Source organism: Mus pahari, chromosome 10, assembly GCF_900095145.1.
Source record: "Mus pahari chromosome 10, PAHARI_EIJ_v1.1, whole genome shotgun sequence".
NCBI lineage: Eukaryota > Metazoa > Chordata > Mammalia > Rodentia > Muridae > Mus > Mus pahari.
Genome location: NC_034599.1, coordinates 77187787 through 77210747, shown reverse-complemented (window position 1 = coordinate 77210747; position 22961 = coordinate 77187787). Strand labels below are relative to the sequence as shown.

Sequence of the window (22961 nt, the reverse complement as noted above, 5' to 3'; positions counted from 1 at the left end):
GTAATGCTGGGATTAAAGACATGGACCACCATGCCTGAACTTAGGCTTTTTCACCTAGAACCTGCTCTGTTCAAGGCTGGAAGTAGTACGTTTCACAAGACTTCCAAAGTTAGTGTTTGCTGTCCCTCCCCATATTCCACCCTCTCCAATTCTCTTCCCTTAATCTTCCTTTTTAATGTTTTGGGTTTTAATTCCCTTGTCCCTTTCCAACACTATATGGTTTCCCCTTCTTTGGAGGATTTCCTCTTTCCTCCTATTCTCTTACTACTTGCCTAACCTCTGTGATCATTCTGATTGAAACCCACATAGATAAAGCTTAAGTTAACATCGACATACGAAGCAGGCAATGCTCGTCTTTCTGGGTCTCAGTTCCTTCACTTTAGAGTGATTGTTTCTAGCACTATCCATTTACCTGAACTTTTCACTTTTCCTAACAGGTGAATAATGTTCTTTGGTGTAAATCCATTACATTTTTGTTAGCCATTCATCAGTAGATAAGACTTCTGTTTCCAATTTCTAGCTTTATGAACAAAATAGAAATGAATATGAATGAACAAGTATCCCAGGACACACATTGAATTCAGGAATAGTTTATGGGCCCTAGGGGGAAATCTACCACTATCATTCTCCTAGAGGAACATAGCAATAAAATAAATAACTTGTAAGACATATTGCTATACTCATACATCAGCACATTGCTCAACCCTCATCAGAGAAGATCCTTCTTGCAGTAGGTACTAATTAACCCTGAGACCTACAACTGGACAGTGCAGTCTTTGGAGCAATCAGCCCTAAATGGATGTCATTATCAAACTCTTCCTTTGGAAGGCTTGGGGGTTGACTCGGAAGAAAAGGGAAAGACTGTAGGAAAGCAGAGGTGATGGATGACTCCAAGGAAGGAGCTTTTTCCAGACACAAGGCTGATGCACATATGAACTCACATAGTCTGTGATAATACTCGCAAGACCTGCACAAGTTTAAGCCAGGCAAAATCCCAGCACAGGGACGGGAAAATGGGCATCAAGTCCTACCCATAACTATTTGCAATTGGTAGCTACAGGGGAAGAGAAAAAACACTTTTCTTTAATGGTACACAGGTATATTAACTATACTTAAGGGCAAGCCTCATGATCAAGAATAGTTGGCCAACAAAATTGTAATCCATTCTCTCTCTCTCTCTCTCTCTCTCTCTCTCTCTCTCTCTCTCTCTCTCTCTCTGTGTGTGTGTGTGTGTGTGTGTATGCGCACACGGGTACACTTTGTTTTGATTTTGGATTTTTAAGAGAAAGAATATAAAGTTGGGTGGATGTGTTGGAGTCTTCCAAAAGACCCTCACTCACAAAGACCACAGAGATCAACATCGCTGCAAACCACAAGAGGATTTTTTTATTGATCCAATGCCTTGGGGACCCTCCTCAGCACACAGGCAAGAGCAGAGACCCCGAACAAACCAAGAACACACTTTTTATACCTTGTAAGGGGCAGATTTAGGCAACAGGGCTAGTTGGCTTATTCTCATTGGTGTAGCAAGTAACCCTTTCAGGCATTGGTTGGTTGGCACAGGGTGACTACCTTTGGCCTAGTCCCTCACTCTGCCTGCCCTTGTATTTTTTCTCAGCATTGTTTAGTCGGCCAGCTTCCTTATCTGGCTCTGTACTTGGCCTGCCTGTATAGTTTGGAAAGTCCCTTCAGAGGGGGAAGGGGCTGGGTGGTCTTGAATTTATTTTGGATTCTACAGATGGAGGGGGTAGAACCTATGAGGAGTTGGAGGAGGGAAAATGATATAATTAAAATACATTGTGTGAAATATTTTAAAAGAAAAGCATATAGACTGTGATTAAATGGAAAATATTAACATGCTTCATGAAACATGAACAATGCTTTTCTTGAGATGCAGCTCAGGTTCTACAGTTTTATACAGCTAGACAAATACAAGCATGACATGACTTAATCTGTTTTTCGAAGTAAAAATTCAATATGAACTGGGTTTTTTGTTAATTTTATTTTCAATATATAAATTCTCAGTATACAAAAGTATGTTTCAATACATTTATTTCTTACAGCATTTCTCAGAATGTTCTGGAAACTAGAAAGTAATCATATATATTCTGTGGCATTATGTTCAAAAAGTGGCAGATTTTACTGAGGCTCAGTATACCATACAATATGTAAGTCCGAGACAGAAAGAAGCACTGTAAAATGCATAAAAACAGATTTAAAAGTACAGACACATTATGTTTTAGTTATAATTTTAAAGATGCTTTTTTTTCTTCTCTTTTCCTTTTACCTCAAAAGTAATGAACACCTTCGAAGCTGCATGGATGGTTGCATTTTTGATTTTCTGTTGTACAGTTAATGAGCCTGGCAATCTGGATAGCTGATGATCATCCGTTTGCCCTTCCCAGTCCTTTGTTTCTTCTTCTTTGATTAGTAAAGGTTTTCCCAGAGTTTGGCCAATGAGGTCACAGACTTCTTGAGCTTTGCGCCATGCATTCTCAACAGCAACCAGACAGGCCTGCCGCCTTAGGGATCCAAAGGAAAGATTAGGGTGACATTAAAAGACCTGCAGCAGTCCATCGTTTTGTTCAGAAAGAATAATTTAAAGATGTGTTAACTCACCGAAGATTCTCAACAGAACCTGGTGTGTGATAGAACTCAGGTGGGCTGATGACAACGGAGCTATCTAGTTTTTCAACCAGAAAGTTACAAATACTTTGCATTTTTCCAAATTCAGTAAATGTAATGCAGACCTGTAAGTGAAAGGATACTTGATGTTATTTTCATGTCTCATGTAGTTTTAAATTTTTTGTCTAAAGATAAGTATAAAAAGTAAAGCCAAGCAATTCTGGTGGTACATGCCCTTAACCTCAGTCTGGTGGTACACACCCTTAACCTCAGTCTGGTGGTACACACCCTTAATCTCAGTCTGGTGGTACACACCCTTAATCTCAGTCTGGTGGTACACACCCTTAATCTCAGTACGGTGGTACATGCCCTTAACAACTCAGCACTTTCGAGGCAGAGTCGGGTAGACCACTCTGGTCTACAAAGCAAATTCTAGGTCAGCCAAGGTTACATAGCAAGACCCTGTCTCAAACAAACAAACAAACGAACGAGCGAACGATGGTAAGGAAGGAGTAAAGCCAGATTAGAAGGTCACTTTATTTTAAGATAACAAATATACCAGATAAAGGAAAAAAATAATATTTATAGCTATATTATTTTCTAACTAAAGACTTCTGATAATGAAATTTAAAATGATTTGATATTAGCTTATATACTTTAAAATTCTTTGAAACCATTTTAAAATTTATTTGTTTTTATTTTTTCTGAAACTGGAGGGTTCTCCCTTTCAGGGTTATTATTTGGCTAATTTCTAAATATTTCCAACATTGTAATCTAATTTATTCAGTTAGACTTATGATTAGTAGTGAGTATGCCATATTTCACCGACAGCTCTGAGGTATGTGTTCCCTTCCAGCAGTCTTACTATGTACAGAAGTGAATCTGACTGTGCTCTGGAACTTCACTACACTAGGCCTCTGCTAGGAGGCTGGTGCATGGTTTAGGTCATCCGCCTATGGATCCTAAAAGCCCGAGGGCGGGGGGGGGGGTGTTCCTGTTTCATCCTTAGGAATGGGAGCTTTTCAGATTCCTGTTGCTCTCACAGATCTTATCCTTCACCCTAAACCCTAGTCGACTACTCCCCTGCACCAACTTGAGGCCTTTCCAGCCCCTGCATGAGTCCAGGAAGTTTGAGGAAGTGATGTACCCAACTGAATCAAGACCAGAGACTTCTATGGCCTTCTGGGTCCAAATCAGACACCAGCCTCCATGAGAGGCCAGAAGGGTGAGTCCCAGAGAAGCAGTAAGGAGCTCAAGCATGTGGGGTCTCTTTTCTTTTTTGAGACAGGGTTTCTCTGTGTAGCCCTGGCAGTCCTGGAACTCACTCTGCACACCAGGCTGGCCTCGAACTCACAGAGACCTGCCTAGTCTGCCTCCCATGTGTTGGGATTAAAGGCGTGTGCCAACACCACCTGGCCTGTGGGTTTTCTTTGTTGCCAAAAAGTTCATGGGGGAGCATAGGCTTCCGGATGGCCCAGTCAGGGTGGAACTGGCCCCACAAAGGGGACTTCCTCTTTGCCTTCCTTGGGCAGGAGAGATGAGATTCAGAATCCCAGGTCCAAAAGAGTCAGCTCCCTCTAGACCAGTTTTAACTGAGAGCCTTCTCGGCCTGAGCAGTAAGGAAGAAGTTTCAAAATAAAGCAGTTTAAAAACAGTCCTGGGCGTGCGTGCGTGCGTGCGTGCGTGTGTGTGTGTGTGTGTGTGTGTGTGTGTGTGTGTGTGTGTGTGTATGTGTGTGTGGAGAGTTATAAAAGAGGGTCAAGAGCTTTTCCCAACTTACTTGCTTATGCTGAGAATAAACAAAACAAATTACTTCCCCATTCAGTCACTGGCAAAAATGTAAGAACAACAAAACCAAAAAAATCTCTTCAAAATCACATGTATAGAGAAGTCAACTTGAGCAATCTAATTCAAACCTTGGTATACTATGGTATACAAATCTATGAACTACATGCCACATTCCATGCCTCACATCATCCCAGAGATGGAGAAAGTGGCTATGAAACATAATCGCTAGAGGGTCCCTTCTCAGTAAACCCTAGGCATGTATAAAAGGGGAAGTGAGGAAGGAAGGCAGTCACTCAAATCCTGGGAAATGGGAAGGTGGAAACCCAAGGGCCTTCAGTGGCCTGGGTGCACATCCATCCTTGGATGCATGGGTTTATGCTGGCATTGTCTAGAGGAGGCCAGGTGCCCCAGTATTCTCAGGGTAACTGCGTTAGGAGAAAGATGGGGAAAAGGCCTCCAGTTGACCCTGACTGCTCTCCCACCCTGCTGCTCTGGTTAAAGGTGAGTGTGAGAGGCTTCACTGTGGGGTGCTGACAGCCTGGTCTACCTAGGACACTTGTGGGCATACACATGAAGCTGATTAGGCCCCAGTTTCTCTGGGGAAGAGGAAAAGCAAGAAGCCCAAGAGAGCTACAGAACAGGAAAGGGGGCCTTAGGCTCTGGCATACTAAGAAGCTGACAAGACCCCAGCATCCTGGTCCCATCCTGTGTTGGCACCTGATAATGACAAGGTTCGGCTTTCTGTTGGATGTGCCTCCAGTACTTTGGGGTCCTGGGGTCACAGGAGCAGTTGGGGAAATGGACAGGAAGGAAGTGGACCTGAAAGAGCTTGAGGAAGCTCTGGCAGTGAGAAGGTGCTGTACACTCCTGAAGGTGTCCTTGTTAAATGCTCAAGGCAGATGGCACAGACTTAAAGTGGCTGGGGTAGAACTTCTTGGCACCACGGTCAAGTATCGGCTGGTAACAAACAGGCTTCTGGCAGACAGAAAACAGGCATGCTGCTCATGGGGGTGCACATTTCAGTACCACTGCCCACTTGGTCAAAGAAGCTGTTGACTAAAGGTGAGAAGCACACAATGTACGCAGAGTGTCACAGAGGGTTGACAGCTCCAGGATGGCCCCAACAGAGCCACCACACAAAGGCACGCATATGCAGGAGTAATGTCCCACAGGGTTTTGCCCTCTTTCCCATGGAACCATTCTACAGTAGGAACGTAAGTGCTCAGCACCCCAAACAAGTTCCAGGACCCCATCTCCTGTTGTCTGTGGACAGGGTGATGTGTCTTCCCCGTTATGGTCACAATCTGACTTCTGATGGGCTTCTCGCAGGCCCCACGTACCCTTTGCCAAGTGAGGTGACTCCCAGCTTGTTCTAGTCAGGCTGAGGAATCCCCAGCAGCTCTGGCGCTGGCTCCAGGCTCAAGAGTTTCCTGAGGTGAGTTACTCTGCGTCTTCCCCTGGGCCTCATCTAAATAATTCTATCTGTCCCATTACCTCACAAATCTCAGATAATTGTATTACTGGTTACTTCCTCAGCTGCCTGGCCCCTGGCAGTTAACGGACCTCTTCCCTGACGGACAGACTTGCCTTTTCCAGAAATATGGTGTCTTTGAAGACTCCTTTAACTTGGTTGGCACAGTACATGTGCAATTTCGGCATGTTCTTGCATAACTGTTCTAAGCTCAGTAGTGCTCTGTTATACGGATGAAACCACAGTTTGTCTCAAACATTTGTTCCCAGTTTGAGGTTATTATAACTAAAGATGCTTTTCAAAGTGGTTGTTGGTATTTTGCATTTCTGGATGTATTTTATTTTGCTCAGTTTGCTAATTTCTACTTTTAAAAACTAGCTAGGATTTGGAATAAGATTGTAATAAATCTATGTATAACTCATTTTAGGAAGACTTGACTCAATAGTCTTGAGTCTTCCAAATCACAAACAAGATACACTTCTCTCCTTTCTTAGGTATTTCATTTCTCTCAGAAATGTTTTATAGTCTTTAGCATATTTTATCAGGTGTATCCCTTGACATTTAAAATTTGTTTATTACTTCTAAAAGATTTTCCCTGTAATATTTTCTAGATAGAGGGTTGTATTGCTTCTGATTAAAGAGTGTTTTATTTTGTCCTTCTCAACTTGAATATTTTTATCCTTTCCTGCCCTGCTCCCAAACTACAGTGACTAGAATTTCAAGTATAATGCCAAGAAGAAGTCATAAGTGTAGCCACCATCTTTGTATGGTACCTGGTCTTAGGTACAAAGGTATTCTGTGGGAGGCCAGGCTGAGATACACCAAGCCTTGGACAGCTCTCACCTAGTAGCCAAATGGTCCTTTGTTGAGAGCCGAGTTGCCCCCTCCCTGCCAAGTCTGCTCTGTCTCCCTCCTCTCAAGGCTACTCAGACTTGAGAGGACTTCTGTCCTAAGCTGGGAGGATCCAGGACTCTGAGATTAGCTGCCCGGCATTCCAGAGCAGTGACACCAGGACTCTGAGATAAATCACAAGAAGTTTCAAGCTTGCAGTCAGCATCCCCCCATTCATCCTTCACTCTTTCTTTTGATCGTTTCTCAACCCCTCCCCATTCCCCCTCACAGTGTTTATAACCAAACGTTCAAGCTGGCAATAAATGAAGCCTTGACAAATTTGCTTGGCTTCCCTCTTCTTTCCCGCCCATTTTTTCCTTTTGGGCTGGGTCCCCCTCAACCCACAAAATAGTTTGTTCCGAGGGACAGGATAGTATTCAGTATTTCATCATAAAGGTATGTTACCAGCAGCTTTTTAAATAGGTATCCCATAACTAGGTAATCAGGCAAATTCTATCATCTTTGCGCTAAGCATTCTGAAACTTTGTGTAATGTTAGAAGTGGCAGGACTTGTGTATACCCTCTTAATTACACTGCCCCGTTATCATTAAGAATGATTTTGCTCTTTGTGTGGTAACAGGCTTTGCTCTGTAGTTTACTGTGTGTAATACTATTTCAGTTCATCCACAGCTGATTCACAGCTGAATGATTTGTTCTTCTAGGTCTCATTACTTGTAATCAAAACATTCTCATATTTAGAGTGTGCATCCCTCCATAGAGGTGGAGTCCACTTTTTTACAAAATCTAAAATTCTTTTTAAAAGACAGACGATTACTTTGCAGTCCTGGCAAACTGATAGTCTGTAAGTCCTAGAACTCACAGAGATCCATGTCTCTGCCTGAGTTTACAGACCTGTGTCCCACACCCAGACAAAATACTTTCTTCTGCTGAAGGTATTTAGACCATTTACATTTTATAAGATTATTGATAAGCATGTGATCTTATTATTTAGTATTTGTTTGCTCTTCTGTTTAATTCCTGTTTTATGTTATTATTCTATTTTATCCCTCATTGCTTATTAGTTGTACTGCTGCTTTAGTATTAATAAGATACATCTAAGTTATCCCAATCTATTTACAAGAGGTCTAGTAAGCACATAAGAGCCTAAACAGTTTGCTTTCATACTTTTCCTTCCTGACCTTATACATTATTACTACTTTCCTTATAATTTAAGTGAGATTTTAAGAGATTTATATTTTGAAAAATATCTATTAAAACACAGTTTTTATTTTCCATGTTCTTTGTTCCTTTGTGTAGACAGAGGCCTTTTTTTCTTATATCACTTTTTCCCCAAATGATACTATTTAATATTTTTCAAAAACAGGCATATAGGTAATGAATTCTTTCAGTTCATAAAAATCCCTTTAATTGGCTTTTTTTCTGGATTTTTATTAGATACAGAATTTTAGGTTTATATACTTTTGTTTATTTTTGAGACAGGATCTATCTGTCTATCTATCTATCTATTCAAGACTGGACTGACACCTTCAATCTTTCCTGCCCACTCTCCAGCTATAGTTAAAGACTTGTGTAATCATGGATGGCTTGTGTATATGGGAAGGTTGTTGTATGTACGTTTTGTACATAGGCCTGTGCATACACTTGTGGGAGCCAGAAATCTACCTGGAGTATCTTTCTATTTCTCTCTCTGCACCGGTTGGATTAGCTGGTAGAGAGTCCTCCATATTTTCCTGTCTCCTCTTCCCAGTGTTGGGATTTTGCCACCATGCAGTCCCCCACCCTTTGTAGGGGTCAGAGATCCAAATGCTAGTCCTTTTTCTTATACAATGAATAATTTCCCCACTGAGCCATCTCTCCAGCATCCATGGCTTGTTAGTACTTTAAAGGCGTTGATCCACTGTTTCCTTCTTTGTATTGTTTTCCATAAGAACAAAAAGAAAAACATTGATTTCTTGTGAACAGAGACATAATTATGCAACAGTACTGCAGGGCATTTAGGAAAAAACCAATATATACCTGCCTCAGTACTGTTGGCAGTGCCAAGCAGTGGCTGGATCCTAGCCCCTGCAGAAAAGGGATGTGGAGACTACTGTACAGGTATTTCTTCCTGATCTAGATGGTGTAAAATCATTTGGACATACACCCATAAGTGGAATTGCTAGGTCATCTGGGAGTTTGTTTAATATTCTGGAAACATTCCACATTATTGTCAATATGAGTTTTACTATTTTGCATTGCTGTTGGTGACAAACAAAGCTTTAACTTCCCCACATCTCTGTCTACCACCGTGTCTTGCCTTTTGACAATTACTACCCTAACAGGTGTGATGATATAATTCACTATTTCTCTGACAATTGGAGATACTGAATACAGTCCATATACCTGTCGGTATGTTTTTGATAAGTATCTACCCAAGCCATCTGTAAATCTTTAAATCGTGTTACTTGCTGTACTGGCTGGTTGTGTGTGTCAACTTGACACAGGCTGGAGTTATCACAGAGAAAGGAGCTTCAGTTGGGGAAATGCCTCTATGAGATTCAGCTGTGGGGCATTTTCTCAATTAGTGATCAAGGGGGGAGGTCCCCTTGTGGATGGGACCATCCCTGGGCTGGTAGTCTTGGGTTGTATAAGAGAGCAGGCTGAACAAGCCAGAGGAGGCAAGCCAGTAAAGAACATCACTCCATGGCCTCTGTATCAACTCCTGCTTTTTGACCTGCTTGAGTTCCAGTCCTGACTTCCTTGTGATGAACAGCAGTCTGGAAGTGTAAGCCGAATAAACCCTTTCCTCCCCTACTTGTTTTTGGTCATGATGCTTATGCAGGAATAGAAACCCTGGCTAAGACACTTGCTTTTGTGTTTTACATGTCTAACTACCATCTAACCATGTTACATGTTTAATAGCCCAGGAGATGACTAGAATATGTTAGATGTTTGCTGGCCAAGTGGAGTTTGCTACAGTCATCTCCATAAAGCCACACACCTTTCTTTATGAATAGTTAGCATACTCTGTATCTTATGAGTGTATTATCATGGTTTCCACTGACAGTTGGTAGTTATCTAAAGGTAATCATGTGCTGGAATGTACAGTATCGTATAATGTCTGGATTCCAGGGAGTCCTATCTAAATCAAAACCACATGCTTTCTTAAGACATCACAACACTCAATGTTAAAAAGGCAGGTACAGCAGAAGGAAGAGCAGAATTCTCACACAGTCAAGGACTCTTGCTGAAACCATAACTTCAATCTTAGAATAACTCAGTGGTCTGAAAAACCCTCAAGTTTTCCAGCCCTTGTTCACTTCTAGAACTCTCTCTTCCCTGTGCTCTTGGTGACCCTTTATAATAATAAACTTAACTACAAGTGCCAGTGATGGTTCCAGACTATAATCCCAGCGCTCAGGAAGCTGATGTAGTAAAAGCATAAATTTGAGGCTATCGTGGGCTACATTTTGAGACTGTATAAAAATTAATAAGAATCAAACCATACTCTCCTGAGTAGAGTTTCCTGTCCCTGTCATTACAAACTGGATTCCTAACAGGTAATGACCTTTAGAAGGATGCACTACCCTCCTAAAATCAAACCTATGTTATTTAGAATCTTGCCTGACTGTCAAAATAATCCGTACCAAATCTATACCAAAAGATGTTGAAGCTTGCCAGAGGCCTCCTCTGGCCTTTAGGGGAATGGTCCTGGGTGGGACACCGTGTCAGATGAAGGCTAAAGACTGATGACCCCTGGCCTTACAATCTTATTATTTGTGTGTTAATAAGTGCTGGTTTCTTACTATTTGTGTTTTGATAAGCTCTGGCTTCTTACTCTGTAACACTCTTACTATTTATGCTTTAATAAGAGCTGGTTTCTCTTCTCTCTAGCTCAAGGACCTCTTGCTGGCCAGGTGAGACTCTTAGAACTCATTAACTCTCCATGAAGTGAGAGAAAAGAAGGGAAAAGAATTAAAATCTTTTACATAGGCAATATGCACAGTCTCACACACATACATACACACACTCTGGCTGGGCACAACCACCTGTCTCATCAACTCCACAAGTGTTCATGTATACTTACATACATACTCATATACCTACACACATATGTATAGACAAACATATGCATGTGTACATTTTGTGGATTGGACAGAGCCCCCCGAAGCTACACATACAAATGATGGGTGCATGGGGCAGAGCCCCAGATGCCACACTATATTCCTTCTCTCTTGCCTTCTTATACAAAATTAAGACAAAAGTTCTTAGAAAATTAATTTTTCATAGATAAGATGTTACAAAAAAGAGGAGTTACAGAAGGATGTCAATAGTTAAGTTCAAAGCAGTGTTTTATTCTGTAAGTTCATTTTAAGTTCAAAGCAACAGTTTTACATGGTCTCGCTTTATCATAGTGCACATCTGTGGCTTCATCCTGGGACTGACCTAAAGTGAATGTGTTTCCTTGATCACAAATTTGTCACAAGCCTATTTCTCCTTTTTAGTGTAATTGTGAAAGCACCTTTATTTAATATTCTGTGAAGAATGGATACCTTTTATTTTTGATTGATTCTAACTTTATTATATATTTCTGGCAAATAACTAAAACTATCTCTTAAAACTTTCTTCCTAAAATTATTTGAATCAAACCAGGGATTCTATGAAACCATTAATTCATCTAAATAGCACTGATTCATAAATGTTCATCTTCATGTTGATCTGCAGAAAGCTTGCTCAATAGGGTAGGCTAATGGTCAGGGATGATTAGACTATGTACAAATGATGGAAAAGGCAGTAAGACGCAATCCTGGGAAAAAGTCTGTTGGGACCTTGCCTCTCATAGCTCACCTACTGTAGGCCGGCACACTGTTGAGACATTTCCAGAAAGCTTGCTTGCATGCCTTTAGCCTTTGCTACTGGCTCCCTAGGAATAACTGTAAATTCCATCAGAATAGTTAAACTTTAAATGGACCAGTCACAAAGCTTATTGAGATGAGTGCTTACTGATGACATTCTTATCTCAAGGGACAAGGAGTTGCCTTTCTCATGTTCACTCGTTCCTGCTCCTCTGATCTTACCCTTGATCTCTGAGAAACCCAGTGATGTAAGCTTAACACTCATACTAGGAAGCAATAATAAACCAACCGAGGACACGGGAGCACCAGGTGGCTTCTGGGGTGTTTTCTACTTCTGGAGAGAAAGAGTTTCTCACTGGTAAACAAGATTGCACTCCAGCTCAGCCGTCTTTGTTTCCTATGACAGGTGGCATCTGAAAACACTGGAACCCAACCGCAGCAGTCTTGTCACAGCTAGACACACTTACATCTAACACCCAGATCCTCAGACCTTAGAGTCAGAAGCACGGCAGGGCTGGGATCTCAGTGTCATCGTGGATAGAGCATGAAAACAGTGTATTTCTTAAGGTGGGTAAAGACAACAGGATTTAAAATGTTAAACAATATTTCTCCCAGTGACTGTGAAATTGTATTGAGAAACAAAATAAAAATGTGTTTAAAAAGTCTCAATCCTTTATGGCCTTTCCATGTTTTTATCTGAGGGAAGTGTTTTTCCTAGTGTGCTTTCTTCTCACCAGGCAATAATGCTACTGAAAGTCTGTGGGGTTAGGGCTCTCCTCATGGTGCCCTTTACACCCTTTCTCTTACATAGATTTCATTACATTTAAAAGTATCACCAGATATATAATATCAGAATGATTTTGAGAAAAATTATCTTTTATCATCGCCATAAGAGTAATTAGTAGATTTCAGCTTAAGAATAAGTCTAAATTGCAGTCAAAATTCTACAAAGTGTTTCTACTCACTCAGTACATACCTCAGCTTCCATGTGATATGCATTTTCTACTCTTCTAATATCCTTTGTCACAGTTACATTTTCTGCCTGAAACAGAAAGTATCAAATTAAAGTTACTAAATTTGGCTACAAAATTCAGCTGCTTCTGCCTATCAATTAAGAAGCCTGAGTCTGAAATATGAAGACATACAGTATGCAAAATGAACTGCCTGGGTTGATGTTTTAAATTTTCTTAAAAGTGCCATGAAATCAATTAGAAGCCTACAGATACTTGTTCAAAAAATAATAATAATAAAAAAAAAGAACAGTTCACTTAATTTTTCAGTCATTTATTTCACTTGTAGAGAAAACATGGCCTTATTTGACATAGTACCAGTCACATGCACCTTTGGGTAAGATACTCTGTAGTTCTGAGTCTTTGCTTCCACATGTGTAAAATCAGGTCAGTAGAAACACCATCCGATTGTTATAATGATTTAAAAACAAGTTATATGTAAAGTGCTTGGATGGAGAAGGCAATAGACAGAAGACGACTCCATAATTTTACAGTATAGAACTCCACCAAACATTTCCCACCACAATTTACCTCTCAAACTATGAGCAAAAGAAAAAAAATCCCACAACGAACAGATATATTTATATGACCATGATTGCCATTGAAATCTTCCTACAGACATGGAAGCAAGCTAAACAATGAGTTCTTCCATCTAGGAAACAAGTACCAACCATCTTGAGTGAATGAGTATTATCTGATCTGGACACAGTCATGTCAAGGATCTCAATGCCTTAGCACCATGGGAATAGCAAAGCCTTCTTCCAATCAGAATGCTGATGGTATATGCAGAGTGGCCCCCTTACTTTCACACCCCCCCCCACACACTTTACACCCTAGAGACTATTCCTGAGATTAATCAAACCTGCTTCCTTGTTCAGCTATATGCAACAACCCCACCTCCCCATTCTACTGCAGCTAATAAGCACTTTGAGCTCTGGGGTGCTGCGGCTTCTTTATCAGAGAGCATAGCCCGCCTCTGTCCATATGTATGTTATTTCTTCATTCCTTTCTGCCTCAGATTGGTCAGTCCCTGGAGCCCCAGGAACATAGCACCTCTTGATGCTTAAAATCCCAGGTTAGAATCAGTGTTCATTCTAACAGTGTTCCCATCTTCCCTCCTCACCAGTGAGAAACGTGGCTCCCACTCATACATTTGCTCAATACTATGTAAAGCAGTTTCAGAACTGCTAACTAATGTACCCTGGAAAGCTGAGCCTGGGGTTTCTGTACCTTTATCGTCACCCTTACAGTTTCCAGCTAAATACTCCTTTCTAATTACTCAGGATGAGCCTTTCCCCGCTCCCTTTAGTTCAGCTGTGTCCTCTGTTAATAATAGAACTGGGTTAATTTATTACCATCTGAATTCCGTCCTGAGATTAAGGTCTGACAGCCTGTTTCATGCCTTTCCTCCCCCAGTTTGCAAATGTTAAATTCACTCTTTGTGACTTACAGCTCCTTGGGTTTTGACAGGTACATACAGTGAATTATCAAGCACTCTAGCCCAGAGAAGAATAGCTCTTCCACATTAACAGTTCCCCTGTGCATCGCCTTTATAGTCAACCATTTAGTTGTCTCCATAGGTTTGCGTTTTCTGAATGTTGTATGAATGGAATAATGAAACATTTGTCTTTCTTTTTGGTCTGGCTTTTTACTTCCCAATATGCATCTAAATGGCCACATTTTGTCTACACTATAGGTAAGCGGCCAGAGATACAGTTAAACATCCTGCAATATACAGGTTAAGCCAACAAGAATGAATTATTCAGCTCAGCACCTCAATAGTGCTAAAGCTGATAAACCTACCATACCAGTCTGGTTTATGAGGCTTTCCTGACTAAACTATTTTTGTTTCTACGTACATATAAAAAGGCAGACTTTTAAGGTGAAATGGCCAATTCAGGACTAACTATTAACATACTATGAAAAGGTAGGGTGACAGACTCAGTAGCCGTAAAAGATATGTAAGAATAAACTCAAAAAGTGAAGTCCTTACAGCTGTTCAGAAAAGAATTGAAAAAAAAAACTGACTACAATACTGTTAAATATCCATCTATCCTGAAATATATATGCTTAGTACCAAATAAAGGGAAGTTTTCCTTAATGGCCATATTGCCTTAAAACCATGGAGTGAATTAATAGTACATTAAAGGTAGAAAACATACAGAAAAGAATAATGTCTAAACTGTCAAGTTAAAACTATATAAAGTATATGACAAAAATACAGATTTGAGCCGGGCATGGTGGCGCACGCCTTTAATCCCAGCACTCTGGAGGCAGAGGCAGGTGGATTTCTGAGTTCGAGGCCAGCCTGGTCTACAAAGTGAGTTCCGTGGCAGTCAGGGCTATACAGAGAAACACTGTCTCGACTTCCCACCCCCCAAAAAATTCAGATTTGTTTTTGTAATATATGATAGCCATAAGTTATTGGTAATCATACTTTTTAAGATTCCTAAAAATGAATGTGGAAAAGGATAAAAATAAAATGGGAAAAATACTAAGGACTAAAAATTTGTGGAAAAAGCTTAATTTCCATTGTTAAAAAGGAAAAAAACCCCGACTTCTTTGGATTTAATGAATTTGAAAAATTACAGGAAATAATGCTCCTGTGGCAAGTGGAGAAAGCATGCACTGGTCTCCCTGAGTTCCTGTGACCCACATCTTAATTTGGGTATGACCGGAAGCCAGTGTGGAAACAAAGTTTGGATAAACTTATTTTGATGGTAATTCCAAAAAAAACTAAGTGGGTGGATGGAATCAAGACAGAAGAGAGCCAATAAATGTTGTATTGGAAAGCAAATTACCATTCGAGACAACTCAAATTAACCCTGCAGAGAAATTCTGTAACTGGGGTGAGAAAAGATCTCAATTTTCTACCAACAAGTGAAGAAGCTGGGGTCCCTGGTCACTCCTGCCACTCAGTTCAGTTCTCCACTGCCGTTACTTGAAGACTGTTCAGGGTGGGGCAGCAAAAGTTAATTTCTTGGGATACCTGACTCCATTTGCAGGAAGTTTCAGAGCCTGGAAGCTTCTACACTCGGGCAGTTAACTCAGATCTGATGGAAGACAGGTGTTGGGCCAGCCAGCATACAAAAGCAAGCATCATCAGTATCCCTGCTATGTCCCCTACCCGGCCCCTCAATCATCTACTGCCAAGAGAGTAACTAATAACATATTGTAATAGTTACGAGCATGGGTCAAAGGTCCTGGTCGGTATCTACAACTACTCCATCTCTCAGCTGAGGGCAAGCTATTTGCTAGTAGTTACTCTGATCCTGAGAGAGGTGGGAGGGAAAGGTTCAACATTCTACTTATGTAAACATCTACATGTAATTTTTCAAGAAAACATTTCATCACCCTAATCTTAATAGCAAAATCACTGTAGCTAACATCACCCGATAAAAACCTACCCAACCTGCATTCCTGATTTCAAGTTCGCTGCGGCCAATAACGGCTTTCATCTAGATTCTAGAAGGAAGGGTCAAGCATCCTTTGAGCCCTAGAATGAATCCTGCGGTAACAAAGCATCCCCGAAGGTCCAGAGTCACCCGCTCTGCACCCCGTCTCGGAAGGCTCACCGGCAAACCCTGCTGCTGGAGGCTCTGCGTGATGTAGTCCAGGCGGCGACACACGCTCTTCTTGGCCTCGGCCGACAACTCCTTGGTGCTGCTCACCCGCACGGTCACCAGCGCCCGGTCGGGGCTGGCGGACACCTCGGCCGCGCCGCTCACGTGGACCTCGCGGGCTCCGGGCTGGACCTGTGCGACGTGGGGGCGGCGGCCGATCGGTTGCGCCTCCGCGGCCGAGATCGGGTGGTTTTCCCGGCCCCGGTCAGCCCAGGGAACCAGTTCCATGAACACCCGCGATGCAGGGGCGGGTTGCAGCGACATAGCTGGGACAGCTGCGTTGCCATAGCAACGCCGGGTTGAAGGCGGCGAGTGACGTCCGGCTGCCGCACTTGCTAGTCCGCGCGGAGGATGCCGGGATGGAGGCGGCGGGGCTGCTCCCCTGTGGGCGCCGCTGCAGCGTGGAGACCGGGTCTTCCCTCCGGGAAGGAGGCCAGCACACGTTTTAAATAGTTACCTCACGGCCTGCAGGAACCTGAGCTGTCTGTCTTGGCCTCGCGGTCCGTGAGCACGGGCCTTCCACGTGACCAGTCGTTCTTCTCCCCCTCCCCCTCCGCCGCTCCATCCCTCAGTCCGCACGGGGACCTGGGCTCTGCTTTTCCGGAGTGTGTGTGATCCCGGTAGCCCTTTCTTCCCGTCTTTCACGGTGCCGGGGCCGCCTCCTTCTTTGTGAGACTCCGGTGGTCTTACCTTCAAGAGCAAGTACTTGTTTGGTTCATGAGGAGTTTCTCCTCAGATAAACTACGTTTTTGTCCGTGAGAGTTTGGACACTATGGGGTTCCTCGAGTGCGTTTTTGTTTTTGTTTTTGTTTTTTTTCCAGGACACTGTTGATATTATTTCTTCACAACTGCTGTTTGTTTATTAGAGGCCCACTGAATGTAGAGTGTTGGCATTTGGAAAGAGAGAGGAAACAAGGGGTGGTTGTTCGTCATAGCTACAATCTTTGGAAAGAGTGTCAGTGTCAAATTCTAAATGTCTTGCAGTAATTCTGGTCTTGAGCCTGGACATCAGCGTGAGTAATGACAGGCATGTCATGTACTTGTCTATTATAGCTTCCTCTTCCCCTTTTGGACACAGGGTCTCAGTATGTAACTCCGACTGGCCTGGAATTTACCCTGTTGACCAGGCTGACCTCGAACTTGCAGAGATGCAAGGTTTCAACCCATTTCTTGACAGCCATTATAATGAAAAGCTGAACTTGCCCTCTTCCAAGACCCCCATTATAGTAATTTTCCTCAACACACCCTACTACCTCTCTTTTCTTTCCTCTTCCCCCCTTCCCTCTCTCCCCTTCTCCTTCTCCTCTAGAGTGCTGGGATTCAAACCACACCTGGCCTATAGTCATTTTCTTAATGTCTTGGTGATGAGAGCTCATCTGATTTCTGCTAGAATTTTATTAACAGAATGGGGAGGAGAAAACTTTGGGGGCCGGGATGTAGGAAGTAGTTTCTTATAGGAACTTGAAAAAGTTTACAATCTTCGTGATTTTTCCTCAATTCTTTTTGAAAAACTATTTTAATTCAATAATTCAGCTAGATCAATTGTTAATCTCTTTGTTTGGTCCATCATTAGGTTAACATAATTGTTTAGTTTGAAACTTATTTTCAGATTATATATATATATATATATATATTACAACTCTAGGCAACAAAAATATCTTTTAAAATTGGAGGAATTTCTTTTTTCTTTTTGGCAGACCTCAGGGGCTGAACTGAGGTCCCCAGGCTTGGAATCAAGTGCCTTTATCAGCTGAGTTGTCTCACTATGCCAAGTCTGTTTTGGGAGTCAAGAGCTACTGTCACTGGGATCCAGGATAGGCTAGCTAGTCATCCAGTTCCAGACACCTGCCTGTTGGCGAAAAATGTATTACTGTGATAGGATATATAGTTTTAAAATTGAATTGCTGAATAAAAGATGTCATAGGAACAAACAATAGAAGCTTTAAGTATATTTAGAGTACTATAAAATTTCAAAATTGTGGAAAAATGAATAAGTGGTATAATTGGCTCTTTATTGAAGAAATTGATCTCCATATTATGTTTTATACTGAGAATAAAAGTCAAAGAAAAAATGAAAAAAAAGTACCTAAATGTAATTCTGAAGAATGAAAGTCTTTTTTTTCCTTAAGCATATTTCAAATGTAGAATCAATCATAAGGGAAAATTTTGGAAAAAAATACACCAAAAAAAACAAAGTATTTAAACCAAAACTGACAAGTGAAGAGGGGAGGAAATAAGGATTTGCAATAAAGGTGCCAGCATCTGGACACTTAGAGGGCTGCCCTGTCCCTCCCAAATAGCTAAGGAACACAGAGATGCACTGTTAATAGGCTTGGACTGCCATTGATGTCTAATGTAACTTCATATTCTCAGAGTGCCAGAGGTGCAAGTTCAAGCACACACATCAGTAGGTGTGACTTCTAAAATATATCTGGTCTGCAACAGCTGCCTTCACAGAGCCTTGTCCCTGCTCTGTTCTTGCTGTCCTTGGTGTTCCTTCCTCTTCTTACAAAACCAATCTTATTAGACGGATTAGAAACCTGCTCTTGGGACTTTAGTTAACCTTAATTACCTCTTTAAAGGCTCTGTCTCCAAACACAGCAACATTGGGCCTAGGATTTCAGCAAATGTATGAGTTCAAGGAAGAGTACATTCCATTTCTTACATACCCAAAGTGCAGAAATACTAATGACTGCAGCACTAAAAAGAAAAAAGAAACAGTTTAAATAATTCATAATTAAACTTATAGAAACATATAGAAAATTTAAACATATAGAAAGATCTCTTTAAAACTCATCTTGTAAATAGATGAATTCAGAATACAGAAAATAGATGAAAGTAATTTAAAAAGAAGGGCAGATTGGTTCTTAGTGACAGAACTATGTAATAAATAAAAGTAGATACGCCTCCATGATTTATGAGTTTTTCAGAGGAGAATGAATGTATCTGTTCAGCTTCTTCCTCAGAGTTAAGGCTCAGCCACTAGCAACCATTCTGAACAAGGTAACAGTACCAAGATGACTGAATCAAAAATATGCATCCAAATTATTTTACTTGTTATTCTAATAGAAGAGACACGGAGAAAGAGCAGAAATCTGCATCACTCGGCCATCGGACATGTATCATCATTAGCGAATGCATTATCAGAAATGGGCTTTTTTTTTTTTTTTTTGATTAAGGCAGCACTGATATGGAGAGAGCAAGGGAGACTTGAATCTACTCTGCTACTTCAAGTTTTGTGTTACTTTTCATATAGAAAACTCTTTCTGGGAGTCACTGATAGAATCATCAATTTCCATCTAATTATGTTCTGAGAATTCATAAAATTATAGTAAAGATCTTCTGTTCCACCATAATATTTTAATTGATTATTTGGGACTTTTCACACAATAACCATACTCAATTTCTAGTTCACCCAGGTTCATTCTCCCACCCTTGCCCACCTCCCCCACAAAACCCACCAAGTCCAATCTGTGTAGCCCAAATTCTCACTGGAGCATGGTCAAACTCCCAGTGGCTGGCCCATTAAAGAGAACTGAGACCTTCCTCTTGCCCACACAAGAAGCCATCAACTATGAAGATCTATACTTCAGTTTTGAAGGACTCCCTTCAGTGGGTTTCTGACTAGACTATTTTGGGGTGGGGTGGGAGGGTTGTCCCAGAAACCTTCAGTGTCTCTCATTCTCAACCAAGTCAGCAGTCATCAAAACCACTGTAAAAGAAGTGTCCTTGCCCATTACAGCAGTGGCATCGTGGAACACAAACCCCAACATGGTCCCCTGTGGCAGCACAGACCATGAATCTGAACATTGCCCCCAGCTGGAGCAAGGGTCACGGACACCAACATGGTGGCAGCATGGACCATTGGGGTTTTTCAAGGAGGCCCAATTCAGAAAATGAAGCAGTGCTCAGAGCTGGGCTATTGTTGGGCTGGGCAGCTCACTTGGGGGCAGAACCTCTTGAGAATTCCTGGCTGCTGCACACCACCCTCCCAGCCTTACTCAGCAAGGAAGGACCTGCTTCCCTGTCCACTGGATCCATGCACCCTCCCTCAGCTGTTGCTGCCACCATCAAGTTTCTGGTTTCGCCTCTCTCTGTTTCATGGGCTGCTCTGTTCAGGCATCCTTCACACCTCTCTATTGCTCATTGTCCATTGAAGTGGCATTGTTAGCTGCAATATATATATATATATATATATATATATATATATATATATATATATATATATATTCCAAACAGCTTTACATTGCAAATACTGATTGCAAGGATTCATTGGTCTGGTTCAAGGTTTCTGGTTTCTGAAGCACCAAAAATCAAAAAATCTGGACTATCCCTGAGACAAAGTTCTGGATATCCTGTTGTTGCCCAGAGTCAGTGTGATCTTGCTTATGGGGAGGGCATCGGGGGCAGGAGCCATGGGAACTCCAGGCCTCTGCATTCATCTCACCACAGTGCTTGCAGCCCAGAGCCCCATGCTCTGCTCTCCCAAGGAGGAGGGCAAACAGCTCAAGCTGCAGCTTTAGTGACTTCATGCTGCCAGCTGGGCCAGCTGTCCTGTGCAGCTGCAGCTGTACTCCCATACCTCTCACCTCCATGTGTCTAAGTGGACACCACCACATGTAGCTCTGCTTCACCATCTTTCCTTCCAATTTTGTAAATCCATTTAAAAAAAAAGCATCTTCCCATAAGACATGCCTCTTTTTAGTTGTTCTGGTCATAGTGCAAGCTCCTTTGTCATTCACTCTTCTCTTGGAGCCTCTGTAGGTCTCTTGGGCTCCTTGGAGATGCTCTGTGGTCCCTTGGGTGCTAGTGGCCACCACCATCTTGAATCAAACCTCCAGTATAACCCTAGAACATAGATTCTTTATCTATCTATGAGTCATGACCTCTTGGGAATCAAATGACTCTTTTACATGGGTTGCCTAATACCATCAGAAAGCACAGATATTTACATTATGATTCATAACAGTAGCAAAATTAATTATGAAAAAGCAATGAAAATAATTTTATGGGGGGGGGCGTCACCACAACATGAGGAACTGTATTAAAGAATCGAAAGGGTCAGTGATTCACTGAAGAATGAGACCCTAGACTCAAATAGTATGTAAATGCAAAGAGTGTTTTATTCTGTAGAAGTCCAGCATGCTAGAGAATCCCATTACCAAGATAGACAGACAACCAACTGAGCTCGCAGCCCTGATTTAAAGCACATTAGGGAATTCTGTGATAGGTGACCTCTATGTTAATCTGTTGGGACCATCTCTATAGACATTCTATTACTTGTGCAGGGTGTGGGGGCTGGAAACTTTCTTGAGAGGTCTGGAAACTGTTGCTGAGGAAGTAGCTGAGGACATCTGGAAATGGCTGCTGACCCATTGTCCTGGTCTCAGGCCAGGTAGCAGGGCAGCTTCTGAGGCCTGGACTTGCCTGGAATTGTCTAGTTCTTGGAAACAGAGATTTAGGCCTAGTCTCCTTAACTGCCAATTTGAAGCCTGTCATGGTATCAGCCTAGCCTCTCAGGTCACAGCATTAGGAAGGTTGAGAACCACTTTCTTAGAGGAAGCTAGATGTCTTTAACATCTATCCATAGGGAATCCATAAGCTTGAAATATAGTGATCTCAAAGTCTAAAACCTTGTTTTTCTTAAGGAAGAAGCCATTGATGCTGTTTACAATTTTCAAAGAAGATTTAATTTCTCCATATAAAGTAAAACTTTAGAAATCTATTATTGATCTTGTATCCCAGGTCCCAAAGAGACCAGTCTGTGCAGGAGTGCTCACGGGCTGCAGAAGTGACATAGCTTCTGGGACAGGGTCCCTTTCAAGCCTACATCTTCATCCAGGAAACAGAGCTATGCTCTAGACCTCTGCGCACTTGCCTGCAGAGAGTACTCAGACCACTGAGACTCATGAGAGAGCTGGACTCCCAGGAGTGCTGACTGAGGCTAACAGGATCACAGGAGGGACAAGCTCCAGCCAGAGACAGCTATAACAACTAACACCAGAGATTACCAGATGGCAAAAGGCAACTTAATAATCTTAGTAACAGAAACCAAGACAGCTCATCATCATCAGAACCCAGCACTCCCACTTCAGTGAGTCCTGGATACCCCAACACACCCGAAAAGCAAGATTCAGATTTAAAATCATATTTCATAATGCTGGTAGAGGATTTTAAGAAGGACATTAATAACTCAGTTACAGAAATACAGGAGAACACTGCTAAACAGGTAGAAGGCCTTAAAGAGGAAGCACAAAAATCCCTTAAAGAATTACAGGAAAACACTGCTAAACAGGTAGAAGACCTTAAAGAAGAAACACAAAAATCCCTTAATCACAAGCAAACAGGGGATGGAATTGAACAAAACCATCCAAGATCTAAAAATAGAAGTAGAGACAATGAAGAAAACCCAAAGGAAGACTATTCTGGAGATAGAAACCCTAGGAAAGAAATCAGGAACCATAGATGCAAGCATCAGCAACAGAATATAAGAGAAAGAAGAGAGAATCTCAGACGCAGAAGATTCCATAGAGAACAAGGACACAACAATCAAAGAAAATGCAAAATGCAAAAAGATCCTAATTCAAAACATCCAGGAAAACCAGGACACAATGAGAAGACCAAACCTACAGATAATAGGTATAGATGAGAATGAATATTATCAACTTAAAGGGCCAGCAAATATCTTCCACAAAATTATAGAAGAAAACTTCCCTAACTTAAAGAAAGAGATGCCCATGAACATAAAAGAAACCTA

The 22961-nt window shown here is 41.7% G+C and overlaps 1 protein-coding gene across 2 annotated transcripts; it reads right to left on the bottom strand.

The window, feature by feature from the left end:
• Positions 1–1367: 1367 nt before the first annotated feature.
• Positions 1368–16492, bottom strand: Irak1bp1 (interleukin 1 receptor associated kinase 1 binding protein 1). Of its 2 annotated transcripts, none has more exons than XM_021207576.2 (4): positions 16157–16492; positions 12548–12613; positions 2620–2750; positions 1368–2522 (listed from the first exon to the last, which is right to left on the bottom strand). In XM_021207576.2, exons 1-4 carry the CDS (start codon positions 16466–16468, stop codon positions 2252–2254), a joined length of 780 nt encoding a protein of 259 aa, XP_021063235.1. In that variant the 5' UTR covers positions 16469–16492; the 3' UTR covers positions 1368–2251. The 2 variants fall into 2 exon arrangements, with proteins under 2 accessions (XP_021063235.1, XP_029399332.1); XM_029543472.1 differs by having other exon boundaries at positions 12548–12620; positions 16164–16492.
• Positions 16493–22961: the final 6469 nt, after the last annotated feature.

What these genes read in the sequence shown, in the direction of transcription:
- Irak1bp1 (XM_021207576.2), bottom strand. Translation starts at nt 16,468, where the DNA reads ATGTCGCTGCAACCCGCCCCTGCATCGCGGGTGTTCATGGAACTGGTT. An exon ending in CATATCACATGGAAGCTGAG is followed by an intron (nt 2,751 to 12,547) that starts GTATGTACTGAG and finishes TTTCACTTACAG; the next exon opens with GTCTGCATTACATTTACTGA. An exon ending in GGTTCTGTTGAGAATCTTCG is followed by an intron (nt 2,523 to 2,619) that starts GTGAGTTAACAC and finishes TGGATCCCTAAG; the next exon opens with GCGGCAGGCCTGTCTGGTTG.